The sequence below is a fragment of the Takifugu rubripes genome, chromosome 19, assembly GCF_901000725.2.
Source record: "Takifugu rubripes chromosome 19, fTakRub1.2, whole genome shotgun sequence".
NCBI classification, from domain to species: domain Eukaryota; kingdom Metazoa; phylum Chordata; class Actinopteri; order Tetraodontiformes; family Tetraodontidae; genus Takifugu; species Takifugu rubripes.
Window position 1 is genome coordinate 16,925,933 of NC_042303.1, and position 19,184 is coordinate 16,945,116.

The 19,184-nt window shown below is 43.4% G+C and overlaps 1 protein-coding gene across 5 annotated transcripts in view; it reads right to left on the bottom strand.

Moving 5' to 3' along the window:
• sema3fb (sema domain, immunoglobulin domain (Ig), short basic domain, secreted, (semaphorin) 3Fb) overlaps positions 1-19,184 on the bottom strand; it is a 43,424-nt gene that overhangs the window by 14,312 nt on the left and 9,928 nt on the right. For 3 of the 5 annotated variants that reach the window (XM_011614342.2, XM_029826983.1, XM_011614341.2), the window contains exons 3-6: positions 3,372-3,532; positions 2,955-3,017; positions 2,617-2,736; positions 1,395-1,484 (exon numbers count right to left, since the gene is read on the bottom strand). In XM_011614342.2, coding sequence (XP_011612644.2) covers positions 1,395-1,484; positions 2,617-2,736; positions 2,955-3,017; positions 3,372-3,532 — 434 coding nt within the window. The remainder of the gene's footprint in view (positions 1-1,394; positions 1,485-2,616; positions 2,737-2,954; positions 3,018-3,371; positions 3,533-19,184) is intronic. The other 2 variants (XM_011614344.2, XM_029826984.1) reach the window with 1 other exon arrangement.

A 19,184-nucleotide genomic window follows, 5' to 3' on the forward strand; every position in this document is an offset into this window, starting at 1 on the left:
GTGCCGCGGACCGAGACTGCTGGCATAATGAAGCGCACGCCAGATATCCCTCGGTTTGGTGGTGCCTTTGGCTGTGCAGGCCTCCTGCTGACACCTGTAATCCAGGACTGTGAAAACAAACCTGGAATGGAGGCTGGATGACTGATGCTCACTGCTCGTGGCATCCCTGCACGCAAGCCCTGAAAGGTGATTGGCAGAAATTTGCGTACGAGAGCAGGGGAAATGAATTAGGGGCATGCAATGACATGTGCTGTAGTGCAGACCAGAGCATGTTCATTCCCCATTTTTCACTCCCAAAGGGTGCAGAGAAGAAGACATTTCTGTCAGTTTCCATCATCACTAAAGGAGGGGAGAGGGTGGCATTTTGCCAAATTCCCTTCACTGGCTAATACAAACACACTTGTGCAATTCACAACTCCTCATTGATTAAATCACCACTCATTCAGATGAAAAGGTGCTGGCAGGTCACTCTTAGCCATGCCAGATGCTGATGCATGAAAAGGTCACAAACATTTATGCGTACCAGTGGGGAACTGTGCCCCGAAAAAGCTTTTTACAACCCTGCTGTAAAATATGACCCCTCAGAAAAGTTGCTGCATGTTTACAAAAGGGACAATAAAGAAACCCTCCAAGAATTTAAAAGGGTCCCACTTCACCTGAAGCCCTAATGTCCTTCCGACTTCTTTCCTGTGTTCCAAAGACACTGGAGAGCTCAAACAGTGAGGATATGTTCACGTGTGCGGCTGTTTTATTTCACATACAGCACAGCTAGTTGGCTGCAGATGGCTGGTGTTTGCTCTGGGCTAACAGAGCCTGCTGTGGGAGGGGGTCACATGCTGACTAGTCTTGCCGCCTGTGTGGGAGCGACTGCAGCACATTCCTGCAGAAGGTGGAAGTGACGGGTGGAACATTGTGCGCATGAGTGGAGGAAATTATTGTGGTGTTTGTTGCTAAATAAATGTCAAATAGATGCTAAATAACTGTGATTGTGCCATGCATGAGGCGGCAGTGGAAGCAGTTCATTACATTTCTGGTAGGTAAAGTCAACTGATTTTTTTTTTGCCTGATAAGCCATTTGCATACGATAATGATGCTCTCATGCAAAATATGACATTTAGCACAAATGATACAAAAGGACAACGAGGAATATGAAAGGGTGCTCAGACAATGAGGTTTTGAGAGACAAAGCGACTATGAAATTTCATGTAATTCCACATTGCACAGGACATGCTTGAGATTACGCGTGGTAAATGTTATGGGGATAAAGAAATCGGGGCGAACTTAAAGAGGTGATGGGGAAATGTGATCACACACAAACAGGGACAGCATGCTGCTGGTGACTGCCAGCCCAAACAGGATGGAGGGCTGTGGTTCTGGCGGGGCCAGCACTGCACCTTCAGTCCAAGTGTCTCGTGCACTGCACTGGGATCAGCTGCGCGGCTAGCCCGTCCTCTGGCCTGGGCCATCTGAAGATACATGGATGTCTAAAGCAGAAGACAGCAACACAGTTGGGATGTTACACCACAGGTTCGGAAGCATCAAGGACTCGAGATACTCGACAATCCGAAACGACTGAAATCTGACCATGGAAAACATAGATGTGCACATCCACACTTTTAACAAGTTGCTGCACTTGAACAGATGCTGGGGAAGTCAACAATGGTTCTCTATCCCGTGGCTAAGCCAGTAAAGGCCCTCACAGTAGGCTACATAAATTACACTCAGGTTTCGGCCCAAGTAAAACACACATGTCTACAGTTTAGGTAAAGCAGAAGTGGAGAATATAGCCTACAGCTGTTATCAAATCACAATCCATCTCACTGTAGAATTATTAACGCTTACACATTCCCTCATTTATGTCAGGATATGTGTGGGCATGCTTCTGTCTGAGTGTATAGGTTCATGTTTCAAAAATCACATTTACTTCCCAGTCCAAAGGAAAAAGGCACCTAACTAAATTTATTAAACTAACTCAACGTTACAGTTTTGACATGTTTGATTTTAAAATATTTACCTTTTCTGCTACTTTAAATCAACACTTTGTGACAATTTAATGGAAAATAATGTGCTGCTGCTACATAAATATGATATTTCTAGTTAGTTTGCAGATTATATGCAGAATCAGCACTTTTTAAAATATTTCTTACCACTGAAAGTGCTCTAGACTACTCTGTTTGTCAAGAGAGAGACAGGGAAATTTATTTGCTTTTTATCCTTTAACATTTGTCCCTTGGACATCTTTGGGGACCAAGCGTAACATTCTGAATGAAGTGGTGCGTCCAATGGGAGTAAGAAAGGGCAGCGATGCCTCACTATGGTTGAGAAAATTCAAGAGGTCCCATTAAAGACTGAGACTAAACAAGGTGACACTAACAGCACCTTCGGGACGATAGCTGTGTTGGCGACTTTGCCGGTTGCAAAGACGTAGAACCACAAAGAAGCCCGGTGATGAAAACTATTATAAAAGGAAAGTAGCCTGCAGGTGGATGGAGAGCAAATGACTGGAGAAGAAAAAGGAAAAAGCCAGCCACTGTAGGCCATCTGTGATGCACGTGAATAAAGCTGCCTGATAATTTGATGTGCCACTCGTATAATCCGTAAACCTTTAATCCTCACCTGGGGTCTGCGGCCACGGTTGACGAATGTGCAGACTGGGTTGTAAGCTCCGGTTCCACAGACATACAGCTGAGTGCGATTCCACGGCTCAATTAGACGAATGAAGTTTGCACACTCCTCCTGATGAGAAATGTCCTGAATTATTTACTAACCAAGATTATCATTCAAACGAAAGTTCATTCACAGGCTACTGTGTGGATGGACAAAATGCACAATCAGGAGAATTGTATGTTTTCAAGCGTGTTGGAAAAATTAATATTTTATTTTTATAACCTAAAAATGAACAGTATGGAACGATATGACCTGGCCTAATAAATACTGTTAACAAGCTTACTTACATTGGCGTCCTTCCCACTCACAAGACATTCCATCTTTCTTCGTTCGGACACCGGCCAGTGGATCTGCGAGAGGGGAAAACAGGACATTTTATGGTTCAAAATTCAACATTTATAAAACTGTGGGTATTTATTAGATATCTGGGATAAAACTGCAAAATGGCTGTCCACCTAAGCTGATATTTGTCCTGTTGGAATTGACCAAACCCAATTACAGTGTTGTAGTGATCCAACATCCACTCCAATATAAAGTCATTTTCAGCTATCCCACATGGTTTCAGGACAGATTTGGAGAAGCTGAACAGAACATTTTGCCCTGGGGGCAGCACTTGTAGCATTGCCTTCCTCTAACAGCCCATTAGAGGGGCCAGAGTTTGGGGTGAGTGGAGGTGTGCTATGAGAATGTGCGAATGATCTTACAATATGTGGGTCCTTGTTGATGTCATGGAGGTCCAGAGACAGGATATGGTCCTTGCTTCCAATGTACATGCGATCATAATCCTCATCCATGCGCAAGATGCGGTAGTCAGTTGTGTTGAGGAGATAAGCAAAGTGATGAGCAGTCCCAGTGGATCTCAGCTCTGTTTCAAACAGATAGATAAATCATTTAAAGTCAGCTGTGGTGCTCTTTTTGCTGCACATATGTATGGACAACTGACACATTCCTTGTGACAGTCCTGCATACCAACATGGCACTATCTGATGGTTTTCCACCAACATGGCTGTAACCTAACGCTGCACATTAGACATAAGTGCTACTGATCGTCTGTCACATCGTGTTGATGGTTTAATACCACCAAAGTGGATCAGAAGATGTAAAAAGTCTCTCATCACTGACTGCATGTGACTTCCAGCCATTAGCCAGTAAAGGAACAGAATTCAACCAAACTGGTGGGTGTAGAAAACTGAACAGTGCCTCGGACCACAACACCGAGCACATTTGCAAAGACAATATAACTGACACTTCCTCCCAATATTCATTCTTTCACCAGCTCCATGTTAGAGTATTTGTTTGATATGTTCTCCCCGGTTCAACAACCATACAGAGAGAGAGCAGAGAGGCTGCTGCTAAGACAGCAGAAGGCCCCACGCTACACCATGGACAAACACACTCCTTTGCGATCAAGAGGGGAGAGGCAATAGAGGGTGGCAAAGACATATTGTTAAACAAACACAGTATTTCAGCCAGCAGGAAAGCCCCCTTCTAGCTTTATTCTGCAACCAGGAGACCACAAAAACTCAACAGGCAACCTAAAGGTTTCCCTGAGTTCTTTTGTGTTGATTTAGCAGCAACATTGGAAGGGGAACCAGATGATAAGCTGTCAAATACCTTTAGATTTGTTTATATGTTTGAAAATGACACATCAGACCACTGTGCCAGCGTAGAATGAAAGGAAGAAAGTGTGAAACATAGCCAAGGGGGACAGATCTTAAAACACCATAGCATACTTAGAAAATACATGATGAAGATGATTTAAAATTATGTAAATGGTTCCTACGGTTCATAGCAAAGCACATAGATTTGCAGAAAAGAATGACTAATGTGACCAGGTGAGGAGGTCGTGCAGGAAAGAGGCCGGACACCAAAGTATGCAGAGCCATCAGTATGTCCACCACTGGGCCTTAAAATAAACAGCATGTAGACACTTTTTAAACAGACTCCTCGTGGAATCTGATATTATGAGTCTTTCCAGCCAGATCTAAATTTAACAGGGGGTTACGTCAATAAGCGAAGATTAATAGCATTAGATTTGCTATATTTGTACAGTTTGATTTAATAGCCATGCCCACCACAGGAATGTTTGCAGGTCAGCAGAATGACTGACAGCTGTCAGAGCCCACTGAAGAGGCGCTGCAACATGTGGTTGGACCTCTGATTATTTGTGTTGGAGGCTTAGGTTGACTGATGAGTCCCCATACAGCTCAGCTATGAGCACGCACACATGCACACACACATCCAGAAACAGGCAGACACACAGGGAGTCCAATGGTGAGTCAAAGTCTCTCCTAAAGATGAGTGTCAACAGCTACTCCATGTGTGTTTGTTCCCAGAGAGCAGGATGAGACTGTGTCAGCTGAGGGGAAGTGTGTGCACAGCAACAACACGTCAGATATTAGGAAACAAACTCAGATGTACTCTCTTGTCATCTAACATTATCCTATAACTGTGCATGTGCAGCCCAGTCTGTACACAGCAAACATGACACATGGAAATAAAAAAAGCTGGTCTAAGGTCACAAAGAAAGGTAAAGTAATGAAGACAACACCACACAAAGCAATGAATTTTAAATGATGCTACCAATGAAATGGTGCCGAGACCTTTAATCTCTGCAAATGAATGACAGTTGAAGCAGAGATATCAGATTTACATATGGACCCCACAATGAGGCCTAAATGTCACTGGTCCTTCTGGTGTAATGGAGAATGTAATAAAAGCTGTAATGACAGGTCAAAATGAAAAAGGTAAGAAATCTGGGTCTCCAATTCTGCTAACCTTTTCTTAGTTTAGCCATTCTCTACTGTGTCCCTGTGAAATTAACACCACGAGGACATACAAAGTATACAGTACGACCCATTTGACTGCTTTACTTAAGGCCAACAAGATCCAGGACTGAGCCTAGAGCCAGGTAGCTACCCAGTCCTGACCAGCTCTGCAGTGCCAGATGTCTGAGCACTTTAAATTTAATACAAACGAGAAACATTTGATTTTATATTTAACCCACATATACCAATTTGACCGCATATCCGTGAACATGAGCAGTCCAGAGAGGCTGAACCACCGCGCACTTTGTCAGACACATTAAGGCATGACAGCATTTTCCGCACACAGACTTATCCTGGAGATTTAGAGGCTGGGAGCAGGGCACACGTCTGTCTATTAGAGCCACATAAAGTCCTAAACTAGCCCATTACTGCTGTATGGTTCAGGCTCACTCTGGGGGGTCTGCACACACACAGCAGACGCTTTGTTCCAGGAACGCACCACTTCCCCTTGTGGAATGGCGGTGGCTCTATTAGAGGTGAAAGTAAGCCAGTGGTGGAACGCGATCCTTGCACTCAATCCCTCTGCCATTGCTGTTGTCCCTTATTGTCTTACTTTTTATGCTAGGAGGCAGCATTTGAAAGCAAGAAAAAGGTCACACGGTCTGACCTCTACCTGCTTTCTTCCCTCTAATGTTCTGTCTGAGCCACTTATCTGTACGGTTACACATACATTAAAGAGATTATAAAGGGAGAAGTGGGAATACAGATTATTAACAGGATCAGAAGTAAAACACACACACACACACACACACACACACACACAGATAGATAGATAGATAGATAGATAGATAGATAGATAGATAGATAGATAGATAGATAGATAGATAGATAGATAGATAGATAGATAGATAGATAGATAGATAGATAGATAGATAGATAGATAGATAGATAGATAGATAGATAGATAGATAGATAGATAGAATAAAATTGAAACAGATGGGATTTTTCTTTATCTTATCTTGTATCTTGTGGGAAAATGTGTGTTTATTGGACATCGATGGGCCAGAGAGCGAATGCAGAAAAAACAGTTGGAATGGAACCAACGATGGCTGAGAACATGCTGTTGAATGAGGGGAGCTGTGGCCACTTTGCTACCAAGGTGCTGGTTGGAGGGTCCTAGATGTCTGGAAGCTTTCCCAGTTTATTCTGTTTTAGTTCAATTCCTGGCCCACAGCATGATTAGAAACATGATACACGGCAACGACTATAATTCAGATAGATCGTCTTTGGCTTACGTGTACGTACATGTTCAGATTCTTCCAGGGAATACTCATGCACATCCCCAGGCACTCAAGCCAATAAATAAGCCATCATACTTACACACATGATACCTAGAACACTGTTTCTGCCTGCACCACCTGAGGACCTGGTTGTTTTACCCACTTGTGTCACACAGAAGCACTGTCCAAAAGCACTGAAGCAACACTGGGACAAGAGGCTGAATCACAAATAAACATGATTTATTGTGTTTTTCAACCCGAGATTTTATTACATTAATTTGCTTTGTTTAATTCAGAAACTCCACAGGAAATTGTGGCAGAAACTTAAATCTCGCTTTCACCATGCGCTCAATGAGAGCAAGCTTCCTGCCAAACCCTGAGGTGGATTACAGTGGTTATGCTGGGAAACCTGGTTTTGTCCCGCAATATGAATATAACCCACTGCCCAGGCCTTATATAAAAATATGAATATATCTTGTTAACCTTGATTAAATCAGGTATAAAAACACCGTGGTATGCCTCAGTGTCAGGCTGAGCCAGGCCTTCTACCCCTCAGAAAATACTTTGCTTGTGTTCTCGAGAGCTGCGAGCCCTCTTGTCATAGCAACTCTATCTTAAATTAATAAGCAACAAGCCAAGTTGACTCAAGAAATGTATTTGGATTGGAAAAGTTTACTATGGAGCATCACATCTTGAGAAATAAGACAGCACAACTGCTGGATGCTGTGCTGTGATGAAATGATTTCCCACCACGGTGTCACACAGGGGAGCCGAGAGACTTCTTCTGATGTATCGGGTTCGGCTCTTAATGCATCCTATATAGTGCAGAGCCAGTAACATCAGAACTTCCTTTCATTACGGTACAATTACTGGATGACATTTGACTTAACACAGCAAACAGCGCTCGCAGGGTTCCAGGCAAACTCATGGCAGCCATCGAGGAAGTGATCACAGAAAATAGTGAACAGTGAGACAGCTAAGGGGGAGAATACATATCCTACGTCTTGACAGTGCAGTGCGCACTGGTGACATGATACCGATATGGGTGTCCCACCCTGCAACATGTTTCTCTGGTTTCAAATTGACTAAATTACTGGCCGTTGCCAATAAGAGCGTGTTGCTGCTTGAAGCCTGCACTGCTCCTGCAGAAAACTACTGAAAATAAAGAGGATGGGGGATGGGAAGAGCCCAAACTTAGTGGTCTAATGTATTAACAATGAAAAGGAAGCAAGTGGCGAGCAGTGCCAAGCACAGTTTTGCAATCACCTGTTCACTTCACGGGTCTGTGGTTTTCCTTTGTTGAGCACATGGTTGAAAATCAGAAACTGAAACGACATCAACCGGGCCAAAGATAAAAGTGACACACTAAAACCAGATGTCCATTCTACTCCATCTACACAATATCAAAATCTTTTTTCAAAAAGTTTTTAAAAAACTAAGAAACAGTCTCTTGGCTTCTAACACAGTTTCTAAGCTGCATTAGCTGCTGTCCTGGGGCAGTTTCCAACCTGTCAGAAAGAGGTGTGTTATTTCACACACACACCCGACTCACAGCAGTGATAATTGGGGTGTTTAAGATGGGGCGGGAGGGGTGACAGGGTCTCAAACATCAAAGGAAGCACTTGTCAGGAATCCTGGATGATTATCTTGAATGCCATCAATTCAGTGATTGAACATTCTGGTTCAGACAGAGCTTCAATTTAGTATTATATTTTATTATTGCATCAGGATAGTCTCATGTTCTTTAATGTATTTGGATATTTTTTACATGGGTGTAGTTTTTAATCTATTCACACATTGCAGGTTTGATTTGAGTCCAGAAACGCATATCTGAGGATGCTTTATCTTATCTTCATAAAGCAAAACATTCTACTTGTATGTCCTAGAGAATATAGGGGATCTCTGCCCCCAGCAACAGCCAGACAGAGATTTAACAACCCGCTGCTTCCTCTGAATATGACTGCTGGACGGCAGAACCTGCACCTGCGCTGCTATCTTGTTAGCAGCATTTTAAGTCCCTCCTGCGATTCTCAGGGCCCAGAGTACCTTTCTTCACCCTGCTCCAACAGCTCCTTTCAACACGACTTGTCTTCATGTCAAATATTCCCATAACTTGTTTAGGTTGGTGGAAGCTCCACGCTTCAAAGCCAGTGGAGAAATGACACGGTTGTTAAAGAATGTCTGTATGATGCCTGGAGAGTGGTTACGAGGTTAACTGGGCTCCTGAATCAAAAGGAACCGTAACAGCACGTGAACATGGCAGCTGCTTGCCTCGGCTTAGGATAATAACGGCGGCCGGACGCTCGGTCACTGTGTCACATCAGATAAGGACATTTCATTCAGCAGAAAATGAATATGCAAGGGTGAGGCATAGCGAGATAGCATCTGAGCCTCCGCTAATGTCAGAGCCTGCCTATAAAGAATAGTGACATGGTTGAGCTTCACTGAATGTTCTGTGCGTGTGAGTGTGTGAGTGTGTGTAGGGAGGAGAGACAGGCTCAGCAGCTTGCTGCTAGGAGAGAAAACACAGACATAATAGCATAGCTACACAAACACCTGCCCAGACATTCCTGTATATAATCATAATCAGTCTAACGGGTATCGACTAGAAGTTTAGATTTTTTAGTTTCAAAATGTGCCCTTGTTGGTGCTGTTGTTTGACCACTTGTGGTTTCAACTGCTATTAAAAAATCAACTGCTCCCATGTTGTTGCTGTATTTTGTTGCTGTTGCTTCCTCACCGGGAAGGAGCTGTGATCATCTCTTGTGTCAACACGTGTTAAGTGTGATCCCTCAAAATGGACCTGCACTTAAAGTTGTGCAGCATCTCACATCATTAAGCACCGCACAGTATCCAGAATTAGCAACACAATGCACTATGGGACATGTCACTTTAATGATTACCACTGTCATCACCTCATTACTACACACACACACACGCCCTTTGACCTAGGGCGCATAAGTGCTCTATAATTAGTGACCACTACAATGCCCCGCCCCTCCTCTGCCCGCCATTAAAGCTAACAGCACCAATTTGTATTTACTGTGGGCTGTGATGAGCTCTCATGTGAAGAGGCAGCCTTATCACAAGGCCTCTGGGCGCTGTCACATAAGCCCCCTTTCTGCCGCCTGCCAAGGAAAGTGCATTGACAGACAGATGTGTTTGTGGGGAGGGGGATCAGATTTGGTTCTATTTTCAGGTAAAAGAGGCTCAACAATTAGAGGCGATGAGGAGCCTCTGGTCTTTTCTTCTGCAACGTGCACAACTTTCCACTGGTTTTCCTCCCCGTAATTGAGGTTCCTCGTTCTGTTCAGCCATGCACGTTATGTTATAAACTCTGAACTGCCGCAAGCTACGAGTGTGTGGGAATGGTTTAAGTTACCTGTGATTGACTGGCTACATATTGAAGGGGTAATTCTGTCTCCTACCCAATGATTGCTGGAATAAGATCCAGCATTATCACAGAAAGTGATCACTGTTATATTATCTCTGATCTAATCTCAGCAACTGATGGACAGGTGACTGCTGAAAGGTTCACGAAGCATTTAAATTGTTACTAAGTTAAAGAATGTATAAAGATACAATAGTGATCCACACGTTAAGGTTTGAAATGATCTTTGATCAAACCTTAAATACACAGCAGGTGGATCTTTTAAAAGTATGAATACTCTACCCGTTTGGACCCCAAAGCAAGAACAGCAAGAGCATTAATATGAATTATTAGACCTGAGCTACATCTGGGGATGATGTGAAATGTAGAGAATTTATGGTTTTTCTTCAGTTACAGTTTGTCTTCACGGTGGCACTAATAATTTGAAACGACACAGATGATGGCTTAGTATGAGCTGGTCAGCAGGGCTTCAGCAGCCAGCACCAGGAGATGTGGGGGGGTTACTGGGCAGCAGTGGCCGTGCTTTATGTTCTGGTTTAATCTGGGATTAACTCAGGGTCAGGGTTATCTCTCCTCATCTTGAGAGGAATCAGGAAACAGGGATTGCCTGGGGTAAAGTGGCATTACTGCGCAGCCTGGCCAGAATTACAATGAGCCCGTGTCTGACAATGCAAAGGTAAAAAAAAAAAAACAGGAGCAGGAGAAAAGAGAGAGTGTTCAGCATGATTCATGTGGCCTTGCTCATCTTTCTAACCCTCTCATTACTCCAGTTTATGGCCATGGGTTCCAGATCTAGATGCCCTGTGGTTGTAAATTACTACATCCCACAAAATGAATCATGTGATGATTTTCTATTTCTAACCTTTTGTGTGACTATCTTGTTCCCTTTTGTGTATTTAAAAATACAACATAATCATATCAATGTGATAAACACTTAAACAATGTGATAAATGTGATAAAGCTTAAACTTTGAATAAAACAGCCTGCTACCTTTAGCCTCCCTTATCGTAACCCGTTATGCCTGTTTTCTGTCAGACTATAATCCCCACATGCTGGATGAGCTCCGATGCAGACAGTGTCCACCATCTCTGTTCCTGATGTCTGCTTTAAGAGGTTCGTGCACCTGGGAGCTGTGCCGGCTGTTAAACCTGCGTGCCCTCCGTGTAATGAAGATGGATCTTCCTTAGACTCCATCACGCTGTAAAATGTTAGAAGCAGCGAAAGTGACTGGAGCTTTAACTCACACTCTTAATGAAACCCTGCTGCACCCAGTTAAAGACAGTCACATAATCTAATGTATGATTCAGAAATATAAACTATACCTATGCCTTAGGGAGAAGACTGGACGATGCAGTTCTGAGCACTATGAGAATGCCACACTGAGCTCAGGTGCATCCTGACAAGCCAGGAGCAGAGTTACAACAGCCCAGAGACAGGACATGACATCGTAACAGTGTGACGAGTGATCTTCACTGTGGTTCTGAATAGTGGATTTGTTTCAGCCGTGTGGGGTCACAGTGTGGGAGGCCAGTTGTTGTTCCTATTGTTCCTGAGAATGACAGGAAGGCAGGATAGATTGTGACAGCAGCCATTGTGGCTTTGGTCCGGTTCTCTTCCTCTCGCCAGGACCCTGCTGCTCCTCCACCCAGATTAAATGCACACGGTGCTGCCTCAGCACCAACAGCGTTGTTTGGGCGGCAGAATTGAGTTCAACCCTCATGATTTTATGTGTCGTGTACGGATGTTCCGGCACAACAACACAACAAGAGACAGGAGACTGACGGGGCGCCCCCGACGATTGAGTTCCGACACAGGTCTGATTCCCAGAGCTTGGGGACAGGATGTGGGATTAGGAGACAAATCCTATTTTTCAATGCACATGTCAGCAGCATCAATCCATTTAGCCTCAGCACTTACTTTTGTTATCCAAAGGGCATTCATCCAAAAGCAACTTTGTGTACTCAGATGCTGCTGCATCACTGGGTCTGTCAGTCCTTAGTCACAAACCAACCACTCACGTTCACACTTTCTTCGACCAGCTGGGCTATTCAGCCAAACACTGCAACCTCATCATCACACAACAACTGCTGAACCTGCAAAATCCACAGTTAAGACGCTCAAAGGTGAAGAGCAAAGAGGCGATCTGTGATGCTATAATCCTGCTGTTCTTAAACCACGCTCGTTTTAAAGGGCCTTATAATGCTCTGCACTCTTATCCTCTATTCACTCAGAAGGAGATAATAGGTTGTCTAAGATGTGAAGATTCAATCTACCTGAAGAGGATGTCTCAGTCTGATCAATTTAGTCTTCTGAAGTCTCGTAGTGAACTGCATTGGATGTAAAAATCCTTAGAAGTATCATCCACACATGATGTTTGTTTTGAGAGTACTGCTATCAGCAGGGTCCATTTCCTGTATTCAATGAAACAACTTTGAGTGAGTCAGTGCACTAATTCAATTTTTGGTTCCTCCAGCTTCATCTCTCTTAAGACTGTTATTTTGGCAGACTGGGCCTGTCACCCATATAAGGTTAAAACAGATAGTGGCATGCACGGGGGGAGGGCAGGGTCAGCGAGTTTTCCAAGCCGATTTAGCCATCCCAGTTTGTCACTGGTAATCTTCCCGCAGCTAACAGGATGATAAAATCAGCCTGATAACTGCAGGGGATGGATAAGGAGGGAAGCGCACATAGTAGGTGAGAGAGAGACCCGCTTGTGTGTGTGTGAGTGTGTGTGTGTGTTTGTGTGTCTTAGACACCTTTCAAACCTCATCCCTCTGTCTCTATCTTACACACATTTAGATACGATGACTGCAAATGTATGTTCCTTGTATGTGCCCATTGAGCTTCCTAAGAGAAGAGAAATTTAAATACAATAGAGCCAGTCCAGTATTTTATATGAGCTGAAGGTGTGACAGCAATCAAGCAGTGGAAGTGTTTGGTTTGGACAACACCACATACGCCACAGGCATCACCCTTGTCAGTAACCCTTCACTGTGCCTTTGTATAGCAACAGCAGCTCTTTCTTACTGGAGGCTTTTACTCTTTCTCATGTTTCCAGCCAAGCAGAATTATCCTGACAAGGTCACACCATGATGGAAAATTCATCCTAAATAAGGAGCTCATGAAGGATAGAACGATGGGTCTGACCTTTTGCCGACAGCACAGAGCAACGTTATTTATTTTCTAGCTTGTACTTCAACACATTAGGAGGAAATATGCTTGTCAAATGTATTTAGTGAGTCCAGGTGCAACCACGTTAAGCACTATTATGCGGTGGGATGAAATGCCACTCCGCAGGTTGTCTTGGCTAACCCCTAACTGCAGGGCTATACATCTTCTTTTCAATATTCTGTGTATGTTACAGGAGTCAAATGGCCAAGAAAAACAGTCAGTGTGTGATTTATTTGTTCTGACTGCATTTAACTGTACAAAAGTGAAACCCGTTCAGTTAGCTGTACTTGTAATTATGGCCCAAACACACGTCTTAGCAGTGTTAATCCTTAAACCAGGTTCTTCCTGGCTCCTCACAGCAGAGACAGTCATTCGCTTGGCTCAACCTCCGCCTGGTTAAACTAAAATCCAGGGAGACAAAACAAACCCTGCGTCTCACCCATCACTTAATAGGCCTGCAGCTCTGCAACACACTCAAATTGGCAAAGTGACCTTGATGAGGGAAACACCAACTGTCAATCATTGATTACCCAGACTTTCACTTAAGGGCTCCCCTTTCAAGTTTGATCAATATTAGCCAAAAAGTAGTCCAACAGTAACACTGTGGAGTGGCTATTAGGGGGCACGGAGCCTGAGGAAAGGTAGTACAATTAAAATGGAGAGTTTATGTGAGAGAATAGGGGGGGTTCTATACAAGCCATTAAACAGTTTCCCCTCGGTGAAACTGATGTTAAGAGGGAATCGTACATTTTTCTACTCATTAAAAACACTCGGAGACATTCACAGTTTCAACCACGGACTGTCGTTTCTGTAGCTTTCACCTCAGTTTAGTTTTGACGCCACTGAACCGAGAAAATTCTCAGATATCCAAAATGTGGCTTTCAAAAGTTTAAAAGGTCTCGCAGCATCACACTTTCAGCTGTCGGTGGAGTGAGCAGCGAGCACTTACACTCTGAAACAATTAAGGAACGTCTCTCTCAAAACCTGTGACCTCAGCCTGGTGAAACCACCGGGTAAATATCTGTCTTTCACCTGCTAGTTTTAATTTGAAAAGAAATGACATGTGTTGAACTGTTTTTCTGCGTCTGAACGAAAAACCTGAGACCACGACAACAGTGCCAAAGCTCCAGACTGCTGCATAACACAGAAAAGGGAACTCCAGAAGTGGGAATTGTAGTAAACCACCTCAATTTAAGACACACACTGGCCAATCTGTGAACAGTTGACGTCCTGTCTAAATATTCCTGGAGACATTTTTTGACATGGACTCATATGGACATGGACAATCCTGCTGTCTGGTCCTACCAGGAGAGCCTCACGACCAGGCAGTTGGAAGCGGTTGAGGGATTGCTGGACTGTCCTGTGAGCCAAGACCATTGGTGGAGTTTGTGGCCAGAGCTTTGCACTCCCCGTAATGACTCATTGATCTGAGCTCCTCAATCCCTGCTCGCCTTATCTTAGCTAATGGGGCGGCATCCTGGTCCGTCACAGGCGGCAATCTCTCCAGGAGACGGAGTGCACTTAGAGGTCAGCGCTGCCGCTCGCCGGCGAGCTACACTGAGGCCGGCTGGAGGGGAGAAAAGCTTTTCTGTATCTTTTTGAACGCTTGCTCTTCTTTGCTGACAGGTCCGCACTCCCTCCTGACAACTGGGCTGTTATTTTTTGGAGTTGGATGATTTAGTATCCCTCTAGGATGTTCTTTTATCATTCCAATAACAGATTCTCACTTTACACATCCATGATTCTTCTGGATGCATGATACCCTTACATTGACCCCAAAGATTTAAGGCCTACAAAAGGACGCCCCTCCACAAGCCAGTGAAAAGGCTCTCAAACACACAACTTTTGGGGCTGGCATGACAGCAGAATGCTGAAAGTGGGAGGGAGGAGAAGGCCAAAGAGAAGAGCATCCGAGGCAAATGATTCCCTGTAACACTGTTCCTTCTATTAACTTCCCCTACTGGCATTTATAGATAAATTATAAATATTATAAAGCAGATATAGTGAAATACAGATGACACTAATGCAAGTAATTGTGTATTCTTTCAGTAATGCAGGCTTTAAAAAACAGGAACCACTTTTAGAAGTACCCTGCAGACCACAGCGTCCAATATTCTATTAAATTGCCTAATTATCAGTGTTTTTCAATCCTGAATTATTAACTGGGGTCTGCAGAGCGGTGTACACCGAGGCAACGATGACGACCGTGGCCTCCTTATGTCTGTCCCCTCATCATCACAGCTCTTCCTCATTATGGCAGAGGAGAGCTGTGTCCCTTGATTTCATCATGCCTGAGGTGTCGTCCACACATGGCAGCAGGCAGGAAGACGGCGTGACAGCTGCGGAAAGACACTGAGCTTTTCAGAAATCAAAACTCAACCTTCATGTGAGGATTTTAATGACTAGAAAGACTTTCCACACTAAATCTGCAACACCCCTGACAGTCCTGACGTTTGAGTGACAGGAAGGATATCCTACACTGCGACCTTGAAGCCCTCCTCCTCTGCAGCTCTGGGAGCAGATAATGAGCAATATGGGAGAAGTCGGATGTCAACATTGCCGAATGTCCAAAAGCAGCTCCTGTTCAGAGTAAATTCCGCGATGAAGAAGACGAGAAGCCAGAGGGGGAAGAGTCATCCTGGGCTAATTTTTTCAAAGACAAAAGTGAGATAAGTGAAGTAATTCCAGAGTTTGAAAGGTTTCGACGAAGGTTCCACTCCAGCTACAGTGAGATCACAGGCTGCTGTGGAAACAAAAACGCAGTCTGTGTTTTGGGGCATGTTGCTACAGGTATGAGAAAGATTATACATGATCCAGGACGCTGAGTTTGAGTGATTAAGCCCTGCCTTTGAAGCCTTATCTTATAGTTTATGCAACATAAGGTAATGTAAGTACTATTAATATTATTTTCCCTCATAACAATTTTGGAGTAACTGATACTGTTATTTTGGCAGTTATTGATAACAGAGTTACAAAACATACCAGGAATGTTCTATGGCCACTGAAGAGTGTTGCATTCTGTAGCAAAAGTCAAGTTGGACATTTCTGCATGAGGAAGCCACATTTTTCCTCTCTATCTTCACATGGTTTACATTCATCTCGTTTACTATTGTGTTACATGGTTTCATTCACATAGTGTGTTGAAACACGGAACAATTTGAGCTGCACAGAGCGGCAGCTGAAACATCCTGCATTGAGTCTAGTGCAAGCCTCCATGGTGGGAACTCACATTCTCACACTCGTTTCTGGCCATGCAGCATTCAGCAATTAGAATATCAGTTGTAAAGAGCCCCACTTCAGAGTCCTTCTATGCACACACGAGGAATCTTATTGGTTTTATCCTTCCCAAACCTAATAAAAATGAACCTGAGTGTGTAAGCAATTAATAAGGTAGGAGGTAATTGGCCTGGCATAATACAGATTATTAAATCAATATCAAAACAAATTAGGCTTTATCACACAGTTTATGAACTACATCTTAATAAATGCCCTTGTCACTTGTTCACATCTATACGTTTCTCTGCTTTCGACAAGAGAACACACGTAACGCCTGCCTTCAGCTGCTCCCCACTCCTCACCGCTCCCCAGGCAGCCAATTCTCACTCCCTCTGCAATAACACTGCAGGCGATGCACAGCGCCGAACAAGACAGAGCATCTCGCCGCTGCGTCCCGCACCAATGATGTTTCTGAAAAATATTTTAATTGACACGGCGATTAAGCGAGACAAGTTGAAACGCCGCTCCTCTGGAACCTCTGTGTGAAGACTATGCTACTTCCCCGGGCAAGTTGATCTTGACACTACTGAGCGTCTGTCGTGATGTATGGCTTGTACTTCAGCCAGAGTTCACTGTAGAGAAAATATTTGCTGTAACTGACTGCAACGATTGGCCGAGGAGAAGAGTGAGATTAAGTGATGCGCATCACTGTTAGGGGGTCAGAAAGTGCTCAAGAAGAGTTTAGCTCATTTACTACATATCGTGCATGTCTTGGACAGCTGCAGACCTGATTTTTTATTAATTAACTCATGCATTCTGCATGGATACATCCAACAGTTTCAGTCCTGACATGGATACTAATGCCCAGTTGAAATCTCATGTTTAATTAATAAAATCTATGCCTCGCTGTGAGCGAACTGAATCGTTAAATCACTAAATTGGTTCGGCTTGTGGTGACCAGTTCAAGTTTGACCAATTTGCAACATGTAAAATATGAAATGCTTTACATTTTAATCATCATTTGTGTAACGCACCTGATTTGGCAACAGTTATAACGAGTGAGCTGCTATTTATACAAGAACAAAGCAGCATTGTGATGCATCTCTCGGAGATTTTTTACGTGTGCACATTAGTGCGTTCATTTTCCTTCATCACTTTAATAGCAGCAGTTTCTCTCTCCTGACATGGCACGATATAAATAGTGGCTCACACTATAGCCCGGTGACGTTAACAGTGATATATTACCGGCATGAGCTTGTTTTTAAGATGATATTAATCACAATCAACCTCAGGGCCTTTTTCCTTCCAAACAACCATCTGAGGGATGAACCAAGGCTGCAGCCTTAACTTGCAATGGTGCATTCAAGAGTAATGATTCCCATCTTGACATCCAGCTATCGTCAAAAGGACTTTCTGATTAAATAATCTTCTTCCGGTTCTGTTCCTCCCGGGTGCACGGCATTTTAATTCATTTGGAATTCATTGTTCAGCACTTGGGTGATGTATGAACCCATTTTAAGAAAGGGGTAAATGATCATGTTTATCATACACTTTCCAGGATTATGACATCTTTTTTGCAGCGAACCTCTGATCTTTCCTACTTGTAAACACAAAGCAGGATTTTCAAGCATCTCAAGAGGCTTCCATTGCCAAGCAGCAAATGATTGTTGGTAGTCAGATTGAAATGAGACGTGTAGAAGGATAAATTAATTTACTACTGTTAGATAAAATATCTGAGAAATCTGCAGTGAGATTTTCACTGCAAAGCTAAGGCCCATGCCTTGGGAGGGTGAAAAATCAAATGGATTTTGCCTCAAAACAACTGAAAAGTGGCTTCACTTGATTTTGTGATGATTTTCACACACCCCAGTGCAGCCAGCAAGTCCCAAGAAGCCTTCGAGATTAACCCAGTAACATAAACGCATGACTGAGAGCTTTGCCATACAGAGTCTCTCACCAAAGAGTTAAGTCTGCTGTGCATTCCATCCCCACAGCGTGTCATTAAAAGCGTCACATCTCACCTAACCATCATTTATCTCTCCTCCGCTGATTAGTTCCGATCAATTACCTTTCCTCAATGCTGTGTCCATGTTTAAGAAAACAGGAAGAGTTCCCTTTTCACTGCTGCACTTTTAGCCACTCTTTTCATTTTTCCCTCGGGTGAGTTGAGCTACTTTTTTTTTTTTTTTGTACTGGGAGGCCTCCATTAAAACACCATTGCTCACTACAGGGCCAACATGTGACAGAGGTGGGCGCTGGGACCTCCTGGAACCCCTCTCTGGTCATGCATTATGAAGAAAAAGGGGAGGAGGTTAACTGACTTAATTAGAGGCTTTAAAATAGCAAACACTTGCCACGGTTGAGCTGTAATACTGAGCAGAGCAGGAGAGATGAACCCCTTCCACATCATTTAAACCTCAATTACATGTAAAAGGAAAATATTTTCCAGCATTACATACTTAATAACATCAGATTAATAACATCAATAGCGTCCAGATTGCAGATCACCGCCGAGTTGTTCGCATTTATTTTTTATTATTATTTTCATAGGTGGGTTTTTAAAAGAAAATAAAAGTCTACTTCAAGCAGAAAATCGTTGGAGATAATTACGATCATGTGGAAAAAGTAAAAATGGGTCATATTTTAAATATTTCTGCTTTCAAAGAAACAGGAATTTGCAGGTTTAAGAGC